This window comes from Somniosus microcephalus, chromosome 10 (genome assembly GCF_052327205.1).
Source record: "Somniosus microcephalus isolate GS21.2 chromosome 10, FLI_Smic_1.0, whole genome shotgun sequence".
NCBI classification, from domain to species: domain Eukaryota; kingdom Metazoa; phylum Chordata; class Chondrichthyes; order Squaliformes; family Somniosidae; genus Somniosus; species Somniosus microcephalus.
The window spans coordinates 225666060-225687161 of record NC_140996.1 but is presented as its reverse complement, the minus strand read 5'-3'; the positions used below and the strand labels follow the sequence as shown (position 1 = coordinate 225687161).

General features: G+C 48.2%; 1 protein-coding gene across 1 annotated transcript in view; it reads right to left on the bottom strand.

The window, feature by feature from the left end:
* Positions 1 to 21102, bottom strand: part of LOC147112120 (glycerophosphodiester phosphodiesterase 2-like) — a 75651-nt gene that overhangs the window by 27445 nt on the left and 27104 nt on the right. The window contains exons 8-10 of the mRNA XM_085999679.1: positions 7161 to 7306; positions 5405 to 5487; positions 2250 to 2400 (exon numbers count right to left, since the gene is read on the bottom strand). Coding sequence (XP_085855805.1) covers positions 2250 to 2400; positions 5405 to 5487; positions 7161 to 7306 — 380 coding nt within the window. The remainder of the gene's footprint in view (positions 1 to 2249; positions 2401 to 5404; positions 5488 to 7160; positions 7307 to 21102) is intronic.

Sequence of the window (21102 nt, the reverse complement as noted above, 5' to 3'; positions counted from 1 at the left end):
GAGAGTTGGGATAAATGGTTCGTTCTCAGACTGGCAATCAGTAACTAGTGGTGTTCCGCAGGGGTCAGTGCTGGGTCCCCAACTCTTTACAATCTATATTAATGATTTGGAGGAGGGGACCGAGTGTAACATATCAAAGTTTGCAGATGATACAAAGATGGGAAGGAAAGTAGTGAGTGAGGAGGACATAAAAAACCTGCAAAGGGACATAGACAGGCTAAGTAAGTGGGCAGAGATTTGGCAGATGGAATACAATACTGGAAAGTGTGAGGTTATGCACTTTGGCAGGAAAAATCATAGAGCAAGTTATTATCTTAATGGCAAGAAACTGGAAAGTACTGTAGTACAAAGGGACCTGGGGGTCCTGGTGCACAAAACTCAAAAAGTTAGTATGCAGGTGCAGCAAGTGATCAAGAAGGCCAATGGAATGTTGGCTTTTATTGCTAGGGGGATAGAATATAAAAACAGGGAGGTATTGTTGCAGTTGTACAAGGTATTGGTGAGACAGCACCTGGAATACTGCGTACAGTTTTGGTGTCCATACTTAAGAAAGGACATACTTGCTCTCGAGTCAGTACAAAGAAGGTTCACTCGGTTAATCCCGGGGATGAGGGGATGGACATATGAGGAGAGGTTGAGTAGATTGGGACTCTACTCATTGGAGTTCAGAAGAATGAGAGGCGATCTTATTGAAACATATAAGATTGTGAAGGGGCTTGATGGGGTGGACGTGGTGAAGATGTTCCCAATGATGGGTGAAACTAGAACTAGGGGGCATAATCTTAGAATAAGGGGCTGCTCTTTCAAAACTGAGATGAGGAGAAACTTCTTCACTCAAAGGGTAGTAGGTCTGTGGAATTTGCTGCCCCAGAAAGCTGTGGAAGCTACATCATTAAATAAATTTAAAACAGAAATAGACAGTTTCTTAGAAGTAAAGGGAATTAGGGGTTATGGGGAGCGGGCAGGAAATTGGACATGAGTCTATGTTCAGAATGGTCATGGCCCTGTGGGTAACGGAGCGGGCCCAGGGGCCGTGTAGCCTGGTTCTGCTCCTACTTCTTGTGTTCTAATTATGTGTTAGATTTCAGGAGATGGTTCTATTCCTGTTCCTGGCTGGGGTGGAGATCACACAGAAGGTAAGTACTGTAGAAAATATAGGGACAGTGATCTCCTGGACGAGTTTCGATCGCCTAGATGGGTCGGAGAGGAATTTCCCAGATTTTTTTCTCCCAAATTGGCCATTGGGTTTTTTATCTGGTTTTTCGCCTCTCCCAGGAGATCACATGGGTTCGGGAGGGATGTAGAGTGATAGTAGATTTGAGGTTAGGATCAGATCAGCCATGATCTTATTGAATGGTGGAGCAGGCTCGAGGGGCCGATTGGCCTACTCCTGCTCCTATTTCTTATGTTGTTATGCTGCGCTGTCAGTGGTGCCGTCTTTTGGATGAGACGTTAAACCGAGGCCCCATCTGCCCTCTCAGGTGGACGTAAAAGGTCCCGTGGCACTATTCGAAGAAGAGCAGGGGCGTTCTCCCTGGTGTCCTGGCCAATTTTTATCCTTCACTCCACATCTCTAAAACAGATTATCTGGTCATTATCTCTTTGTTGTTTGTGGGAGCTTGCTGTGTGCAAATTGGCTGTCACATTTCCTACATTACAACAGTGACTACACTTCAGAAGTACTTATTTGGCTGTAAAGTGCTTTGTGACGTCCGGAGCTCGTGAGAGGCGCAATAGAAATGCAAGCCTTTATTTTCTTTTTAGACGATGCACTCAGTCGATATCCGAGTGACCTGGGCAGGGTGTTCAAATTGGTAACAGAGAGATTTTCTTTAAATGGATGGGTGCAGATCAGTTCAATGGTCCAATTCGAGCAGGTTCGAGGGGCCGAATGGCCTACTCCTGCTCCTATTTCTTATGTTCTTATGATTCACAATGTTGCCCAACACTGACATCTAAAGGGATCAAGGGATATGGGGAGAAAGCAGGGACAGGGTACTGAGTTTGGATGATCAGCCATGATCTCATTGAATGGAGGAGCAGGCTCGAGGGGCCGAATGGCCTACTCCTGCTCCTATCTTCTATGTTTCTATGTCAGCAGTTTTTTGTTACATTCATAGCGATATGTGAAAAGGCCCATATTCTGCCGAGGAAGAGGGAAACGCACCCCCTTTGATTGCCATAAAGAATCTTTTAGTCATCTATGTTGCACTTTCACCTCTCACCCCTGACGCTGCAATTTTACCCACCTTGAGGAACCATTTCCCAGCATTCAGTTCTGCCAGCTCATCCCAGCTGAAGGAGGCCGCGTTCATGGTCTTGTTTCTTGGAAATACCTCTTCAGCGTTGGTGGTCCTCCTCAATGTTTCATCGTGCATGAGGAACGGAACTCCATCCCAACTGTAAAAACAAGAAGAACGCTCGTGCATTGGGAATTGTGTTAGAACTGGAGACATGGAACTGCGCCTTCTGCAAGAAGAGACCGCACCTGGAATACTGCGTACAGTTTTGGTGTCCATACTTAAGAAAAGACATACTTGCTCTCGAGTCAGTACAAAAAAGGTTCACTCGGTTAATCCCGGGGATGAGGGGATGGACATATGAGGAGAGGTTGAGTAGATTAGGACTCTACTCATTGGAGTTCAGAAGAAAGAGAGGCGATCTTATTGAAACATATAAGATTGTGAAGGGGTTGGATCGGGTGGATGCGGGGAGGATGTTCCCGATGATGGGTGAAACTAGAACTAGGGGGCATAGTCTTAGAATAAGGGGCTGCTCTTTCAAAACTGAGATGAGGAGGAACTACTTCACTCAGAGGGTGGTAGGTCCATGGAATATGCTGCCCCAAAAAGCTGTAGAAGCTACATCATTACATAAATTTAAAACAGAAATAGACAGTTTCCTAGAAGTAAAGGGAATTAAGGGTTACGGGGAGCGGGCAGGAATTTGGACATGAGCCTAGGTTCGGATCGGTCATGGCCCTGTGGGTAGCGGAGCGGGCCCAGGGGCCGTGTAGCCTGATCCTGCTCCTATTTTGTGTGTCTAATTCTGTTAGATTCAGGAGATGGTTCTGTGATAGTAGATTGGCGGTTAGGATCAGATCAGCCATGATCTTATTAAATGGCGGAGCAGGCTCGAGGGGCCGATTGGCCTACTCCTGCTCCTATTTCTTATGTTCTTATGTACATCTCCGTATTCCACACTTGGCACGCACCAATGTCTTTTTTTTTTTAGCACTGGGAAAACGGAACGTTTTTCTATTTCAGGCAGCCAGCATCAGCACCAGTCCAGTCACGCCCAGGTCAGGGAGAGCTCAGACTCAAGCTCCCTACTTGCCTCCCCCCACCCAACAACGTAGCTGGGCCCCCCCACTTTAGTAGAACACCTCCTAATCCACCAGTGGACACATCGTTCCACCTCCGACACCAGCTACCATTGGCCTCACTGAACGAGACCGCCAATTAGGGCCAGATTAGGAGCAGTTATCTTCTGTGGGCCAATGGGTACGAGGAACTAGATTGAGAATGTACAAACTAGTATCACTGAGGACCCTTGGTACCAGCAGTTAGAGGAGACTTTCATCGCATCTACCTGGGCTATTTGTAAACCCAGGTTCCAGGCATGAAAGTTCAGTGTTCAATCCATTGTTTCACTCGGTCTTCCTAATACCCCTTTTGAATAGGTTTTTTGCTGCCATGACCTCTTTTTCAGCTGTGGCTCGGCGGGTAACTCTCTCGCCGCTGAGTCAGGAGGTCGTGGGTTCAAGCCCCACCCCATGAGGCTTGAGCACAAAATCTAAGCTGGCACTGCCAGTGGAGAAGTTAAACCGAGGCCCTGTCTTCCCTCTCAGTTGGATGAAAGTGGCATTATTTTGAAGAAGAGCAGAGGAGTTCTCCCCGGTGCCCTAGGGCCAATAACCAACATACCTTCAACCTACATCACTAAAAGACAGATTGTCTGGTCATTATAACATTGCTGTTTGTGGGAGCTTGCTGTGCGCAAATTGGCTGCAGCCGTACAACGGTGATGACAACACTTCAAAAGTGTTTCATTGGCTGTAAAGGGCTTTGGGACGTCCTGAGGTTGTGCTGGCTGTGAGCAGACAGATGGGTCCCCCCAGAGACCACAGGACCATGGTTTTCCACTTTAGGTGGAATCCCAGTACATCTTTGGCCGGAGTTGGGATGCTTGTATTCCCTCGAGTATAGAGGATTAAGGGGTGAGCTAACTGAGGTGTTTAAATAATTAAAGGAGTTAATAGGGTAGATAGATAGAAACTATTTCCTCTGGTGGGGGGGGGGCAGTGGGGCGGGAGGGGAACGAGGGGGCATCACCTTAAAGTTAGAGCTAGGATGTTCATGGGTGATGTCAGGGTGTAACATCACCTGTGTCTTCACACAAAGGGTGGGTGGAAATCTGGAACTCGCTCCCCCAAAAAGCTGTTGAGGCTGGGGGGTCAATTGAAAATTTCAAAACGGAGATTGATAGATTTTTGTTAGGCAAAGGGTATTCACGGAACCAAGGCGGGCAGATGGTGTTGAGGTACAGATCAGCCACGATCTAACTGAATGGCAGAACGGGCTCGAGGGGCTGAATGGCCTGCTCGTGTCCCTACGTTCCCATTTTCTGCCTGTCCCGAAGGTTGAGAAACTGAGCACAAGGGATTGTCCAGCGTTGTGGTCGTTTAACTCATTTGGGCGGGAAATGTCTGTGGCCGTGTAATGCGGTTAGCGGCCTCTGTAGATGGCCAAAACAAATGCCATTGGCTACAACGGCCCTTTAATGTTTTAAAAGGAGTCCCAGCACTAGCAACCATGCCAGGAATGCAGGAACCTCCTTAAAACAAGCCCCTCCCCATATGGGCGTCTGGCATCTACATTCTCATGTTGAAAGTAGTAGGGAGGGGCCAGGAGCTAGCCCCTCCCCAAGCGATTCCCAGGGAACCGGCATAAGGTCCTGCCAAAAATTCCACCTCTGATGTCACTTTAATTGGGATTAGTATTCAGCTTCATGACCGCCAGGAATTCCCTGACCCGGTTGGTGAAAACCTCAGATATTACATAGAATTTACAGCACAGGAACAAGCCATTCGGTATTTATACTCCACACGAGCCTCCTCCCACTCTTCTTCATCTCACCCTATCGGCATAACCTTCTGTTCCTTTCTCCCTCATCTGCTTATCTAGCTTCCCCTTAAATGCATCCGTGCTATTCACCTCAACCACTCCCTGTGGTAGCGAGTTCCACATTCTCACCACTCTCTCGGTAAAGAAGTTTCTCCTGAATTCCTTATTGGATTTATTAGTGACCATCTTATATTGATGGCCCCTAGTCTTGGACTCCCCAACAAGCCTTAACATGGTAAATAAATTTGTGTACAAAAAGTGCCAAAGCATCTCCTTACCTGATGGTGACATCAGTCTCCAAGCCATCTGCTCCGTGTTCTATAGTTTTCTCAAATGACATCAATGTATTTTCTGGTGCAAGCTGTTTAATAATAAAAATGACAGATCACGAATATATTAACCCTATACTCAAGCACACAGTACCCATTCCGCAGAGCCACACACAGATGTCCAATCACGAAAGTTTTGTTCATGAGGTCAGGGCGCAAGGATTCTGAAATGAGGGGGCCTGAAACTTTGGTCTGGGCCAAGTCACAACTGGACTAGGCGAGTCACTTGGACAAGGGGCCACCAAACGGAGCAGTCCCGAGGTTGTGACAGGATTCTTCCCAGTTTTTTTTTTAGCTCCAGTCATATTCCAGTGGAGAACATCATGGACGGATCGCCACCCTAACCACCAGACCCCGCCCCCCCCCACTTGTATCACCAGAACATAAGAACACAAGAATGGAGCAGGAGTTGGCCATTCGGCCCCTCGAGCCTGCTCCGCCATTCAATAAGATCATGTCTGACCTTCAGCCTCAACTCCACTTTTAAGAGAGTGTGTCAGAATTTGTTTCCAAGCTACTCCAGCAATCACACCACCCTTTATGCCCATTAAAAGGTCTCAATGGAACCCGTTGAGGCCCCAGGACTCGCCAGAAGAAAGATAATCTATCCTGGAGGGGATCAATCACTTTACTGGGCTGTTGGAGCCGAAGATCTCTTGCAACTATTTTTTCTTTGCCTGGCATGGGTCTCCCTCCTTCCTGCTGCCACTCACCAACCCTTCCGCTTCATTCGGCAGAAAGGCGCTGAGGCTTAGGGGGGGTCTGAAGTTAGCATCAGGTCCTGCACCAGAAGTCCCCTTGATCGGAGCATCTGATGGGGGCAGACACCAAGGCAAAGGAGGCCCTCCCCATGGAGTGTTTGGGTTGGGAGACCTTGACAAACTAGCCAAGGGTTGTGTTAATATAATGATACTTTGCCTGTTAAAAGCTTGATGATCGGACAGTCTGTCCCTGCTCCTAAGTAGTTGCGTTCATGCACAGCCAATGAGTTCACTGGGATGGTAAAAGGGGAGAAAGCAGGGACCGGGTACTGAACTTGAATGATCAGCCATGATCGCATTGAATGGCGGAGCGTGCTCGAGGGGCCGAATGGCCGACTCCTGCTCCTATCTTCTATGTTTCTATATTTTGCATATTGGCAAATTTTAAGCTTTGCTACAGGTCAAAAAAAGGAAAGAATTTGCATTTCCATAGCGCCTTTCATGATCTCAGGACATCCCAAAGCCAATTAAATAATTTTGAAGTGTAGTCACTGTTGTAATGTAGGAAATGCGGCAGCCAATTTGCGCACAGCAAGCTCCCACAAACAGCAATGAGATAACAACCAGAAAATCTGATTTAGTGATGTTGATTGAGGTACAAATGTTGGCCAGGACACCGGGGAGAACTCCCCTGCTAATCTTCGAAGAGTGGAAGTGGGATCGTTTACGTCCACCTGAGAGGGCAGATAAGGGCCTCTGTTTAATGTCTCACCCCGAAAGACGGCACCTCCGACAGTGCAGCGGAGGCTCCCTCAGCACTGGCACCGAGGGAGTGCCAGCCTGGATTATGGGCTCAAGTCTCTGGAGTGGGGCTCAAGAACCCACGACCTTCTGCCTCAGAGGCGAAAGAGTGCGTTATCCACTGAGCCACGGTTGACACCTTAGAGGAAAGCCTTGAGAGGCTCGTAGGAGGAGGGTGAGTAACCATCAGAAGATCCACGTACCATTGGCGCCCCTCTGTGTCCAATAATAGCCGGCTTCGGTCCCAGGGTGCCCTTCTCTATGATGCAGGGAGAATACATACCAAGAGGCACCAAGTAGAGAAAAAGGAGAACAGCAAAGTACAGACCCAAAATGATTACTCTGGGGACTGAAACACAAGATAAATATTGAGTTGGCAACAGTGCTGATTGCAGCTTGAACTCTCATAGAATCATAGACTGATACGGCACAGAAGGAGGCCAATCGGCCCATCCTTTTGAAAGTTACTATTGAATCTGCTTCCACCACCCTTTCAGGCAGCGCATTCCAACTCACTACGTAAAAACATTTCTCCTCATCTCCCCCTCTGGTTCTTTTGCCAATTATCTTAAATCTGTGTCCTCTGGTTACCGATTCTCCCGCCAGTGGAAACAGTTTCTCCATATTTACTCTATCAAAACCTCCTCGTGATTTTGAGCACCTCTGTCAAATCTCCTCTTAACCTTCTCTGCTCTTAAGGAGAACAATCCCAGCTTCTAGAAACATAGAAACATAGAAGATTGGAGCAGGAGTAGGCCATTCGGCCCTTCGAGCCTGCTCCGCCATTCAATGAGATCATGGCTGATCATCCAAATTCAGTACCCTGTCCCTGCCTTCTCCCCATATCCCTTGATCCCTTTAGCCTTAAGAAATATATCCAACTCCTTTTTGAATATATTTAATGAACTAAATAGTCTCTCCACATAACCAAAGTCCCCGGTACCATTCTAGTAAATCTCCTCCGCACCCTCTCCAAGGCCTTGACATCCTTCCTAAAGTGCGGTGCCCATAATTGACCACAATACTCCAGCTGGGGCCTAACCAGTGATTTATAAAGGTTTAGCACAACTTCTTTGCTTTTGTACTCTACTGCGTCTGTTTACAAAGCCAAAGATCCTATATGCCTTTTTAACAGCCTTCTCAACTTGTCCTGCCACCTTCCAAGATTTGTGTACGTGCACCCACGGGTGTCTCTGTTCCTGCACCCCCTTTGGAATTGTACCATTTAGTTACTATTCCAATGGATAATTGCACCTTCTGACTCAGAGGCGAGGGTGCTACCAACTGAGCCACAGCTGACACAGTACGGGCGATTTTGCCAGCCCTGGGGAGGCGGGTTTGGAGGCTGGACTGCCGGGAAAATGGCAGAATCTGACCCCAACCTGCCTGCGTGCCATCTTCCCAGGAGGCGGGTACCCGACCCGCGCTGGGAGCCGCCTCCTCGAGGCAGGAAGGGGATTAGTATCATTTAACTGCCTGTTAACAGGTACTGTACTTAACAGGCAGTTTTTTGGATAATCCCTATTTTGAGCCCTAAAGTGTGGGCTTCCCGACGACTCCGAACCTCGCCAGGGTCAGCGAGACGGTCCGTCGGTCTGCGGGGGTCGGAGGGGCCGAGATGTCCGGTGTGCAGGAGAGTGATGGGTGCAAGTGTGGAGAGGTAAGTGTGTGAGGTGAGTCTTGAGTTTTAAAAGCTTTCCTTACCTTTGCTTCTTCCTCCAGGCTTCCTCCGGTCAGGTCTCGGGAGTCCCTCAGCTCACCGGCACAGAAAGCAGAATGGCCGCTGAACTGTCAAAAGCTGCAGCCTGCTGCTTTCTGGTCAGGAAGGCTTTCTAATCGAGTCTTGAGTAAAGACTCAACTTAGAAGACAGATTGTCAGTGATTGACAGCTTCACAGAGCCGTCAAACGCTGACATTTCATCTGTCAAAAGCTCTTGACAGATGAAACGTCACTCGCTGACATCACCAGTAACCGACTTCCCCTTAATTGACCTGCTGAGCCCACTGGGCGGGCTTAACAAGGTCAATCAAGGGAAAATAGCGTGGGCTGGCCGGACGTCAATTGAGGCGGGATTAATCATAATCATAATCATAATCAACTTTTATTGTCATTGTTAGTGCACAAGTGCGGTACAACGAAATGTAGGCTTGCGGCTCCCGAGAGTGTACATTTAGATTAAGACATTTAAACATTCAACATTCATTTGGCTTGTAATACATTAACATAAACATAACCATAATAAAGTGCATTGGCAGATGTGCAGGCTTTAGAGTTTATTTGTGGAGTTCAGTAGGATGACAGCCCTGGGAAAGAAGCTGTTCCTAAATCTGGTCGTTCGGGTGCGAATGCATCTGTAGCGTCTCCCAGATGGCAGGAGGGCGAACAGACTGTGGCTGGGGTGGGTAGGGTCTTTGATGATGGTCCGTGACCTCCGTAAACAGCGTTTCTGGTATATGTGCTCTATGGTCGGTAGCCGGGTGCCGGTAATGCGTTGGGCAGTTTTGACTACCCGCTGCAGGGCTTTCCGGTCATAGTAACTACAGCTACCATACCATACTGTGATACAGTTTGTCAGGATGCTCTCTATTGTGCAGCGGTAAAAGTTAGAGAGGATCAGGGGTGACAGGTTACATCCCTTCAGCCTCCTTAGGAAATATAGGCGCTGCTGGGCCTTCTTCACCAGAGAGGAGGTATTAAGGGACCAGGAGAGGTCTTCCGTGATGTGGACTCTGAGGAACTTAAAGCTGTCCACCCTTTCCACCACAGCCCCATGGATGTGGATGGGGGTGTGACTTCCGCCTTTAGACTTCCTGAAGTCCACAATGATTTCTTTGGTTTTCTTGATGTTAAGGGCCAGGTTGTTATCGGCGCACCACTTCACGAGATGCTGGACCTCCTCCCTGTAGGCTGACTCATCGTTGTTGGTGATCTGGCCTAATATCGTGGTATCATCCGCAAACTTGATGATGGTGTTGGAACCATGAACAGCCACACAGTCGTGGGTGAAGAGGGAGTAGAGGAGGGGGCTCAGCACACATCCTTGTGGGGCCCCCGTGTTCAGGGTCGGGGGGGGGAAAGTGTCGACAAGCAGCAGTCCCGCCTCCATCACGTCCCCATTGGCAAAATCACCCCCCACATCACCGTATATTCATCAACTGAGTGTTGCCAATGTCATGAGGGCTTTACTAGTTCTTTAAATAAACCCGATTGACGTGAATCAGTCATTCATGAAAGAAAGACTTATGAAATAATACTGAGCAGCCTACGGGTGGCGCTGTCCAGGGAGAGTATAAATACTCGGGCACGGGCCCAGCTTGTGCAGGACATTCTTAACAGGAACTAGTGAAGGACACAACTAGACCTCCATGTTGTAAAACAATTGATTAAAGCTTTGTTAACGCTTAGACCAAGTGCCTAGTAGTTTTCTTAAGTCACCGATGACCATAATTTTTCTTTAAATTTACTTTTTCGGTGGCAGCCCTTCAAGGAGCGGCGGTTCGGCCCCACGCAGACCACATTTTCCTGAATGCAGTCGGTCCTGGCGCAATCTGGCATTCAGGGCAAACCATTTTGGTAGCAGAGGCATCAGACAGGCAGTCGGTTCCTTACCTGCACGTGCAAGAGAGCCTAGCGCCTGTTTCGGGCACGGGCATTGGTGCCTCTTTTTGATGCCTAAATCAATATGGCGGGCGGCACACTGCTGGCTCAGATCCGCGCGCGTGCGCGAACGCTTGCGCCGCCCGCCATATTGGACGCTTCGACGCCCGTCTTACGGGAGAGGCGGCGACCGAATTTCTAGGCTGACATTTGAATGCAGTTACCGAAATTTACAAAATGCAATTAGATACGGGAAGTTAGGAATCCTTCCTCAGCTCTTTACTCTCTCGGTTCTGATGGGGTTTTTTGCTCGAGACACTTCCTTTCACATCGCAGGAGAGATGCACTGGGTTCGCTGGGTTCCCTCAGCGTGGTGCCTTCGGTTGCTGGCCGCAAACCATTACGTAAAGCTGCTGGGGCTTTCTACAACTGAAATCTACCGTTATAATAGCAAAAATACTGCGGATGCTGGAAATCTGCAATAACGGAAAATGCTGGAAATACTCAGCAGGCCAGGGCAGCATCCGTGGAGAGAGAAACAGAGTCAAAGTTTCAGGTCTGGGACCCCTTTGTCAGAACTGGAAAAAGTTGGGAGATGTGACAGAGTTTAAGCAGGTGCCGAGGCAGGGAAAGGGGGTGGGGGTGGGGGTTGTGGGTTGTGGGGGGAAGGGGGAGGAAGGAATTGAAGGGACGGTCCGTGCTGGGATTGAAGGCAGGAGAGATTAAATGTTGCAAATGGGGATGGCAGAATCATCAACAGCTGCCACCTGAAAAAATGGGGGCAGGGGTTATAGTCTGAAATTGTTGAACTCATTGTTGAGTCCGGAAGGCTGTAAAGTACCTAATCGAAAGATGAGGTGCTGTTCCTCGAGCTTACGTTGAGCTTCATTGGAACAGTGCACGAGGCCGAGGACGGAGCAATCTGTTAATGAGTCTTGCTGGCCATCAATCACACCGAGTCCCAGTGCTATTACATCACAGACGCCCACATAAGACCCACACTTAGGGAATCCAGCAGCGCTGGTACAGGAAACTCTTGTTTAAATGGCACCTAAATATCCGGAATTCTCTATTAACTGGCAAAATTCTCACTCCGAAAACAACACCTCAATAACCGGCAATGTTGCTGAGTCCGAATCCGAGTCTCCTGCGGTGGCCGAGTTAGTCAGTGGGGGGTAGTTCTCCAAACCGCCACTACTCGGCTTCTTGGTGCTGTCGGAAGTCGGAACACCTCAATCCCCCTGTAACAGGAGTCTGACTCTCCCGCGCTGCCGGTAGTCTCTTCTGATCCGCCATTTTACCGGGGTACTGTGTGTCTCCCACGCTGCTGGTAGTCATTGCATTGCATTACCCTCAACTGGCAGTACTGTACTTAATCAAGTATCTTCCACCATCCATTTAACACAACATTCTGTAGGTGAGTGCCCAATTACTGTATACTGCACATTTCTTGATTTTTAAATTTTTCTTTGTTAAAAATAGCCTCGATAGATAACCCTCTCCGTCATCCGGAATTTCTGATCAACTGGCAACACGTCGGTGCCGGATACCAAAGAGTTTCCTGTACAATAGAGAGGTGCATTAAGAAGAAAAGATTCACATTTAACAAGTGCGTCATCACATCTCGCAGAAATGTCTCATAACACTTCCCAGACAGTGAATTGCTTTGAGGTGAGCCGAGGGACTAAAATAAAGACAGACTTGCATTTCTATAGCGCCTTTAACAACCACCAGACATCCCAAAGCGCTTTACAGCCAATTAAGTTTTTTTTTGTTGAAGTGTAGTCACTGTTGTAATGTGGGAAACACAGCAGCCAATTTGCTCACAGCAAGCTCCCACAAACAGCAATGTGATAATGACCAGATCATCTGTTTTTTTTATACTGATACAAAAGCAAAATACTGCAGATGCTGGAAATCTGAAATAAAAACAGAAAATGCTGGAAATACTCAGCAGGTCAGGCAGCATCTGTGGAGAGAGAAACAGAGTTAACCAGTTCTGACGAAGGGTCATCGACCTGAAACGTTAACTCTGTTTCTCTCTCTACAGATGCTGCCTGACCGGCTGAGTGTTTCCCACATTTTGTTTTTTTACTGATGTTCCTGGGACTAGGGACAGGGTCACTGGTCAAGGCTTAGAAGCTAAGCAGAGTTAGGCCTGGTTAGTACCTGGAGGGGTGACCATCAGGGAAGACCAGGTGCAGAAGGTCACAGAAGGAGCCCCGAGGAGGGGCGGGTGGTGAACAGGCCCGGGCGGTGGGCTGAAGATTGTCGGACAGGAGGAATGGTGGAAATGGAATGGCGGCGCGCACCGACGCAGCGGCTTTGCTTCTCCCAGTCATGGGAGCTTGCAAGATCACATTTTGTTGTTCATGTACTTGTGCAATGACAATAAAGTTGATTGTGTAGTGTATGTACCTTTAAGGGGAGAACTACTTTTTACAGCTCCTGTATACTGTAGTACCGGCAGTGACCACACCTGTATATAAACCCTGAGTAGTGATCTGTACAGTTAGTTCTAGAGTAACCCTCATTCAGTAAACACCTGTTGATCGTTCCCTGCAGTCTCTTGTCTAATTATTGAAGGACACAACATCAAGATACACGGATCTAACAGATTGAAGGATAAATATTGTCGAGGACACCAGGGAGAACTCCCCTGCTCTTCTTCAAAACAGCACCATGGTATCTTTCACATCCACCTGAGAGGGACAGATGTGGCCTCGGTTTAATGTCTTATCTGAAAGACAGCACCTCTGACACTGCAGCGCTCCCTCAGTACTGCACTGGAGTGTTGACCTAGATTTTTGTGCTCAAGTCTCTGGAGTGGGACTATGAACCCACAACCTTCTGGCTCAGAGGTAAGGGTGCTCGCCACTGAGCCATGGCTGCAGCCCCTCAATACTGCACCAATGTATCAATGTAGACAATGTGCTCACAGATGTGGTTATCAGAATTGATGGGGTTATCAGTTCATTTACGTACACCAAGTCCCGTTCACCAGTCATCCCTGTGCTCGCTGGCCTACATTGGCACCCAGTCTGGCAACGCCTCGATTTTAAAATTCTCATCCTTGTTTTCAAATCCCTCCACGGCCTCGCCTCCCCCCCCCCTATCTTTGCAACCTCCTCCAGCCCTACAACCCTCCGAGATCTCTGCACTTCCCCCAGTTCTAGCCTGTTGTGCATTCCCGATTTCCATCGCCCCACCATTGGCGGCTGCGCCTTCAGCTGTCTAGATCCTAAGCTCTGGAATTCCCTCCCTAAACCTCTCCACCGCTCTGCATCTGTCTCCTCATTTAAGGCGCTCCTTAAAACCTACCTTTTTGTTCAAGGTTTTGGTTAGCTGTCCTAATGACTCTTTATGTGGTTCGGTATCAAATTCTGTTTGATAATCGCTCCCGTGAAGCATAGAAACATAGAAGATAGGAGCAGGAGTAGGCCATTCAGCCCCTCGAGCCTGTTCCGCCATTCAATGCGATCATGGCTGATCATCCAAATTCAGTACCCTGTCCCTGCTTTCTCCCCATATCCCTTGATCCCTTTAGCCTTAAGAAATATATCCAACTCCTTCTTGAATATATTTAATGAATTGGCCTCAACTGCCTTCTGTGGTAGAGAATTCCACAGGTTCACCACTCGCTGGGTGAAGAAATTCCTCCTCATCTCTGTCCTAAATGGCTTACCCCTTATCCTTAGGCTGTGACCCCTGGTTCTGGACTCCCCCACCATCGGGAACATCCTTCCTGCATCTAGTCTGTCTAGTCCTGTTAGAATTTTATAAGCACCTTGGGACGTTTTAGTACATTAAAGGCGCTACATAAATGCCAGTTTTTATTGCTGTATCTTCACAACCTGTCTCCTTTCCTGCTTGTCCCTCGACCTCCTCAACAGCAGCCTACCACAAATCAACTAAGAATATTTTTTATATATAAAAGGAGAGTTTTTTAAAGTTAAAGTCCAGTTCGCTGTATCATATAATTGAAGTTCCGCCTTATCAATATGTCGGGAGTGTCATGCTGTAGGACCGCTTTGGTAGTGCAGAGTAACGGGGTAGATTTTTCAGTTGTCACACAGGCCTGTTAGGATCATAGGAACAGGAGTAGGCCATTCAGACCCTTGAACCTGCTCTGCCATTCAATGAGATCGTGGCTGATCTGCATCTCGACTCCATTTTTTTACTATTCGTTCATGGAATGTGGGCGTCGCTGGCAAGGCCAGCATTTATTGCCCATCGCTAATTGAGAAGGTGGTGGTGAGCCGCCTTCTTGAACCGCTGCAGTCCGTGTGGTGAAGGTACTCCCACAGTGCTGTTAGGGAGGGTGTTCCAGGATTTTGACCCAGCGACGATGAAGGATCGGCGATATACTTCCAAGTCAGGATGATGTGTAACTTGAAGGGGAACTTGCAGGTGGTGGTGTTCCCATGCGCCTGCTGCCCTTGTCCTTCCAGGTGGTAGAGGTCACGGGTTTGGGAGATGCTGCCGAAGAAGCCTTGGTGAGTTGCTGCAGTGCATCTTGTAGATGGTGCACACTGCAGCCATGGTACGCCGGTGGCGGAGGGAGTGAATGTTTAAGGTGGTAGATGGGGTGCCAATCAAGTGAGCTGCTTTGTCCTGGATGGTATCGAGCTTCTTGAGTGTTGTTGGAGCTGCAGTCATCCAGGCAAGTGGAGAGTATTCCATCACACTCCTGACTTGTGACTTGTAGATGGTGGAAAGGCTTTGGGGAGTCAGGAGGTGAGATACTCGCTGCAGAATACCCAGCCTCTGACCTGCTGTTGTTGCCACAGTATTTATGTGGCTGGTCCAGTTCAGTTTCTGGTCAATGGTGACCCCCAGGATATTGATAGTGGGGGGATTCAGCGATGGTAATGACATTAAATGTCAAGGGGCGGTGGTTAGACTCTCGCTTGTTGGAGATAGTCATTGCCTAGCATTTGTGTGGCGCGAATGTTACCTGCCACTTATCAGCCCAAGCCTGAACGTCGTTCGGGTCTTGTTGCATTCGGGCATGAACTGCTTCATTATCTGAGGAGTTGCGAATGGCGCTGAACACATTTCCCCGCCTTTGCTCCATATCGCCTCAATACCCTTACCTAACAAAAATCTATCAACCTCAATCTCGAAAGCTCCAATTGTCCCCCAGCAGCTGTAGGCTGTTGGGGCTGGAAATTCCAGATTTCTACTACCCCGGGGCAGTTTCTCTACCGGGCGGCCGATCCAGAGAACCTGAAGCAGGAAGTTGAAAATCTACCCGTGTTTCTGGACTAGCAACCTAACTGAATTGAATGAATCTCTGGCCAATTGCCCGGTGGACTGGTAGAAAAACCGAACTGGTTCACTAGTGCCCTTCGGGGGAAGGAAACCTGCCGTCCTTACCCTCTCCACGTGACTCCCGTCCCACATCGCATGGTTGATTCTTAATGCCAGCAACAACAACAACAACAACAACTTGCATTTATATAGCGCCAATAATGTAGCAAAACGTCCCCAGGCGCTTCACAGGAGCGATAATCAGATAAAAGAATTGACTCTGAGCCAAAGATGATATCAAGGCAGGTGTCCAAAAGCTTGGCCTAAGAGATAGGTTTTAACTAGCGTCTTAAAGGAGGAGAGATTGGGTCGATTAGGCTTATATTTGCTGGAGTTTAGAAGAATGAGAGGGGATCTCATTGAAACTTATAAAATTCTAACAGGACTAGACAGACTAGATGCAGGAAGGCTGTTCCCGATGGCGGGGGAGTCCAGAACCAGGGGTCACAGTCTAAGGATAAGGGGTAAGCCATTTAGGACAGGGATGAGGAGGAATTTCTTCACCCAGAGAGTGGTGAACCTGTGGAATTCTCTACCACAGAAGGCAGTGGAGGCCAATTCATTAAATATATTCAAGAAGGAGTTAGATATATTTCTTAAGGCTAAAGGGATCAAGGGATATGGGGAGAAAGCAGGGACAGGGTAGTGAGTTTGGATGATCAGCCATGATCTCATTAAATGGCAGAGCAGGCTCGAGGGGCTGAATGGCCTACTCCTGCTCCTATCTTCTATGTTTCTATGTATCTATGAGAGAGAGAGAGAGAGAGAGAGAGGCAGAGGGGTTAAGGGAGCGAATTCCAGAGGTAAGGGCCTAGACGGCTGAAAGCACGGCCGCCAACGGTGGGGCGAAGGAGGTCAGGGATGCTCAAGAGGCCAGATATAGAGGAGCGCAGAGATCTCAGTACGTTGTGGGGCTGGGGGAGGTTACAGAGATAGGGAGGGTGGGGGGAGGCGAGGACAGGGAGGCATTAGAACACGAGGATGAGAATTTTTAAATCGAGGGGTTCCAGGAGCCAATGTAGGTCACTGAGCACAGGGGTGATGGGTGAACACCCTGAAGTGGCCGAGCAAGTCATGCAATTGCAAAAGCAATTGCTCAGGAATAAGGTCCACCGCATTCTTCTCAGGATAACCAGGGACGGGCGATAAATTTGGCCCCGCCATCATCTTCCACATCCAAAGACCATAAAAAACCTTGTAATTTTGTTGGCACGTAATTAGATAGTGACATCAGCACATCAGATCTGCGCCAGTCAGACTGCCCCATAAAACCTCACCCTTCTGTGAGTCATGTAAGTGAAGCATTCTCTCCCTCTGACCGCAGCTATATAGCTCTCCTCACATTGCCTAACATCCCAGAGCGGTTACAATGGAGGTGAGGTGAACACTGAGCGGGAAAGGAGAAAGGGGAGGGGGGAAGAGGGTGAAGGAATGGCCAAAGAGATGGGCTTTTAGGAGCCTTCTGAAGGCAAAGCGCAGCGGTTTTTTTGGGAAGTGGTTTCCAAGAGGGCAGGGTTGCATTGACTGAAGGAATAAAGAATTACATAGAATTTTCATCTAGCCCTGCCCCCATTCCCCGACCCCCCCCGCCGCCAAAGCGATTCCCAGAGACCCAACATAAAACCTGCCTCTGATGTCACTGTAATCGGGTTTGGTACTCTGGTTCGTGACCAGCGGGAATTCCCTCATCCGATTGGTGGAAACCTCAGATATTACAGAGAATCACATAGAATGTATAGCACAGAAACAGGCCATTCGGCCCAACTGGTCTATGCCGGTGTTTAAGCTCCACACGAGCCTCCTCCCACTCTATTTCATCTCACCCTATCAGCAGAACCTTCGTTTCGTTTCTCTCTCATGTACTTAGCCTTTTTTTTAAATTCGCTTATGGGATCTGGGCGTCGCTGGCAAGGCCAGCATTTATTGCCCATCCCTAATTACCCTTGAGAAGGTGGTGGTGAGCCGCCTTCTTGAACCACTGCAGTCCGTGTGGTGAAGGTGCTCACACAGTGTTGTTAGGGAGGGAGTTCCAGGATTTTGACCCAGTGACGATGAAGGATCGGCGATATACTGCCAAGTCAGGATGGTGTGTGACTTGGAGGGGAACTTGGAGGTGGTGATGTTCCCATGCGCCTGCTGCCCTTGTCCTTCTAGGTGGAAGAGGTCACAGGTTTGGGAGGTGCTGCCGAAGAAGCCTTGGCGAGTTGCTGCAGTACATCTTGTAGATGGTACACACTGCAGCTACGGTGCGCCAGTGGTGGAGGGAGTGAATGTTTAAGGTGGTGGATGGGGTACCAATCAAGCGAGCTGCTTTGTCCTGGATGGTGTCGAGCTTCTTGAGTGTTGTTGGAGCTGCACTCATCCAGGCAAGTGGAGAGCATTCCATCACACTCCTTACTTGTGCCTTGTAGATGGTGGAAAGGCTTTGGGGAATTAGCTTCCCCTTGAATGCATCCATGCTATTCGTCTCAACTACTACATGTGGTAGCACGTTCTGCATTCTAACCACGATCTCCAATGGTGCGGCAGGTCTAATGAGTGAAATGAGTTCGGGCCGTTTCAACCGTACTTCTAAAGCACTAAATGGCGCCCGCAATTCACTACTAATTAGTACGAATCTTCTTTATTCGTTCTCGGGATGTAGGCATAGCTGGCAAGGCCCAGCATTTATTGCCCATCCCTAGTTGCCCCGAGAAGGTGGTGGTGGGCCTTCTTCTTGATCCATTGCAGAAGTTTGATATAACTGAGTGTCTTGCTAGGCTACATCAGTGGGCAGCTGAGGGTCAACTACATTGGTGTGGGACTGGAGTCACATATCGACCAGACCGGGTAAGGGCGGCAGGTTTCTTCCCCCTGAAGGACGTCAAGTGAGCCAGTTGGGGTTTTTAACGACAATCCGACATCTTCATGGTCACATTTACTGATTCCAGTCTTTTTAATCTGAATTCAAGTTCTACAAACTGCTTCTGGTGGGACATGGACTGACATTCTGACTTGGGTTATTAGTCCAGGCCGATCAATTGCTACAATAGCAAAATCTTGCACATGCTGGAAATCTGAAATAACAACAGAAAACGCTGGAAAAACTCAGCAGGCCAGGGTAGCATCCGTGGAGAGAGAAACAGAGTTAACGCTTCAGGTCAAAGACCCTTCGTCAGAACTGGAAAAAAGCTGGAGATGTGACAGATATTAAGCATGTGCAGAGACAGGGGGCCATTGAAGGAACATACTGTGCTCAACATAAGCTCGAGGAACAGCACCTCATCTTTCAATTAGGCACTTTACAGCCTTCTGGACTCAACAGCGAGTTCAACAATTTCAAACTATAACCCCTGCCCCCATTTTTCATGCTGTATGATTTTTGCCATTCTCATTTGCAACATTTTATCTTACCTGCCTCTTACAAAAGCACAGTATATTCCTTCAATTCCTTCCACCCCACCCCCCCGCCCCCACCCCCGTCTCGGCACCTGCTTAATATCTGTTACCTCTCCAGCTTTTTCCAGTTCTGATGAAGGGTCACAGACCTGAAACGTTAACCCTGTTTCTCTCTCTCCACGGATGCTGCCTGGCCTGCTGAGTGTTTCCAGCATTTTCTGTTGTCATTCCTATCGATTGCTAGTCCAGTAACATAAGCACTACGCTACCGTAACCGCTCATTGACAATAATCGATAGTAAGACAGAGATCGATAGATTTTTGAATATTAAGGGAATCGAGGGATATGGGGATAGTGCAGGAAGGTGGAGTTGAGGTAGAAGATCAGCCATGATCTTATTGAATGGCGGAGCAGGCTCGAGGGGCCGAATGGCCGACTCCTGCTCCTATTTCTTATGCTCTTATAAGTGAGGGTTTCAGATTGGCAGATGCAACAGAAGGAAGCCCACAGCAGCAAGAAGCAAAGCCATCGACTGATCTGTGGGTGTCATGACGTTAATCATGGAGTCCGATATGAAAAAAAACCCCAGCAGTAAATTAAAAATGCAATTGGACTTCTTGGGACAGATGTTCCTCTCTTGGTGCTGGATGTAAAGCATCGCCTGGGCAGAGCTAAAAATCAGGCGGGTGGATCGCACGCCAGTAACAGAACCCACCCGAACTCCTACTAATTTAATCCAGCTGGCACCCTAATGCTTTCTTTCCGCTAAGGAGGAAAATCTGCCCCATTCCGTCGCCATAAACATGTGGCCCTTCCAGTAAGTAAGAACTTACAATCATACAGCGTCTTTCACGACCTCAGGACGTCCCAAAGCATTTTACAGCCAATGAAGTACTTTTTGTGAAGTGCAGTCACTGTTGTAATGTAGGAAACGGGGCAGCCAGTTTGCGCACAGCAAGCTCCCACAAAACAACAATGTGAAATAGTAGATGCATTGCTGATCATCTTCTAACATTCAATGGAATCTGGAACAGTACCCATGGATTGGAGGGTAGCTAATGTTACCCCACTATTCAAAAAGGTGGTAGAGAGAAAGCGGGGAATTACAGGCCGGTAAGCCTGACATCGGTAGTGGGGAAAATGCTAGAGTCCATTATAAAGGATGTAATAGCAGAACACTTGGAAAACAGTGACAGGATCGGACAAAGTCAACATGGATTTACAAAAGGTAAATCGTGCTTGACTAATCTACTGGAATTTTTTGAGGATGTAACTGGTAAAATAGATAAGGGAGAACCAGTGGATGTGATGTATTTGGACTTTCAGAAGGCTTTCGATAAGGTCGCACATAAGAGATTAGCGTGTAAAGTTAAGGCACATGGGATTGGGGGCAAGGTATTGACTTGGATAGAGAACTGGTTGGCAGACAGAAAGCAAAGAGTTGGAATAAACGGGTCTTTTTCCGAGTGGCAGGTAGTGACTAGTGGGGTACCACAGGGATCGTTCCTTGGACCCCAGCTATTCACAATATATATTAATGATCTAGACAAGGGAACTAGATGTAATATCTCCAAATTTGCAGACGACACAAAGCTGGGTGGGCGTGTGTGCTGTGAGGAGGATGCCGAGAAACTCCAGGATGATTTGGACAGGTTGGGTGATTGGGCAAAAGCATGGCAGATGCAATATAACGTGGATAAATGTGAGGTTATCCACTTTGGTGGCAAAAACAGAAAGGCAGATTATTATCTGAATGGCAATGGATTGGGCGAAGGGGAAGTGCAACAAGACCTGGGTGTCCTTGTGCACCAGTCGCTGAAGGTATGCATGCAGGTGCAGCAGGCGGTTAAGAAGGC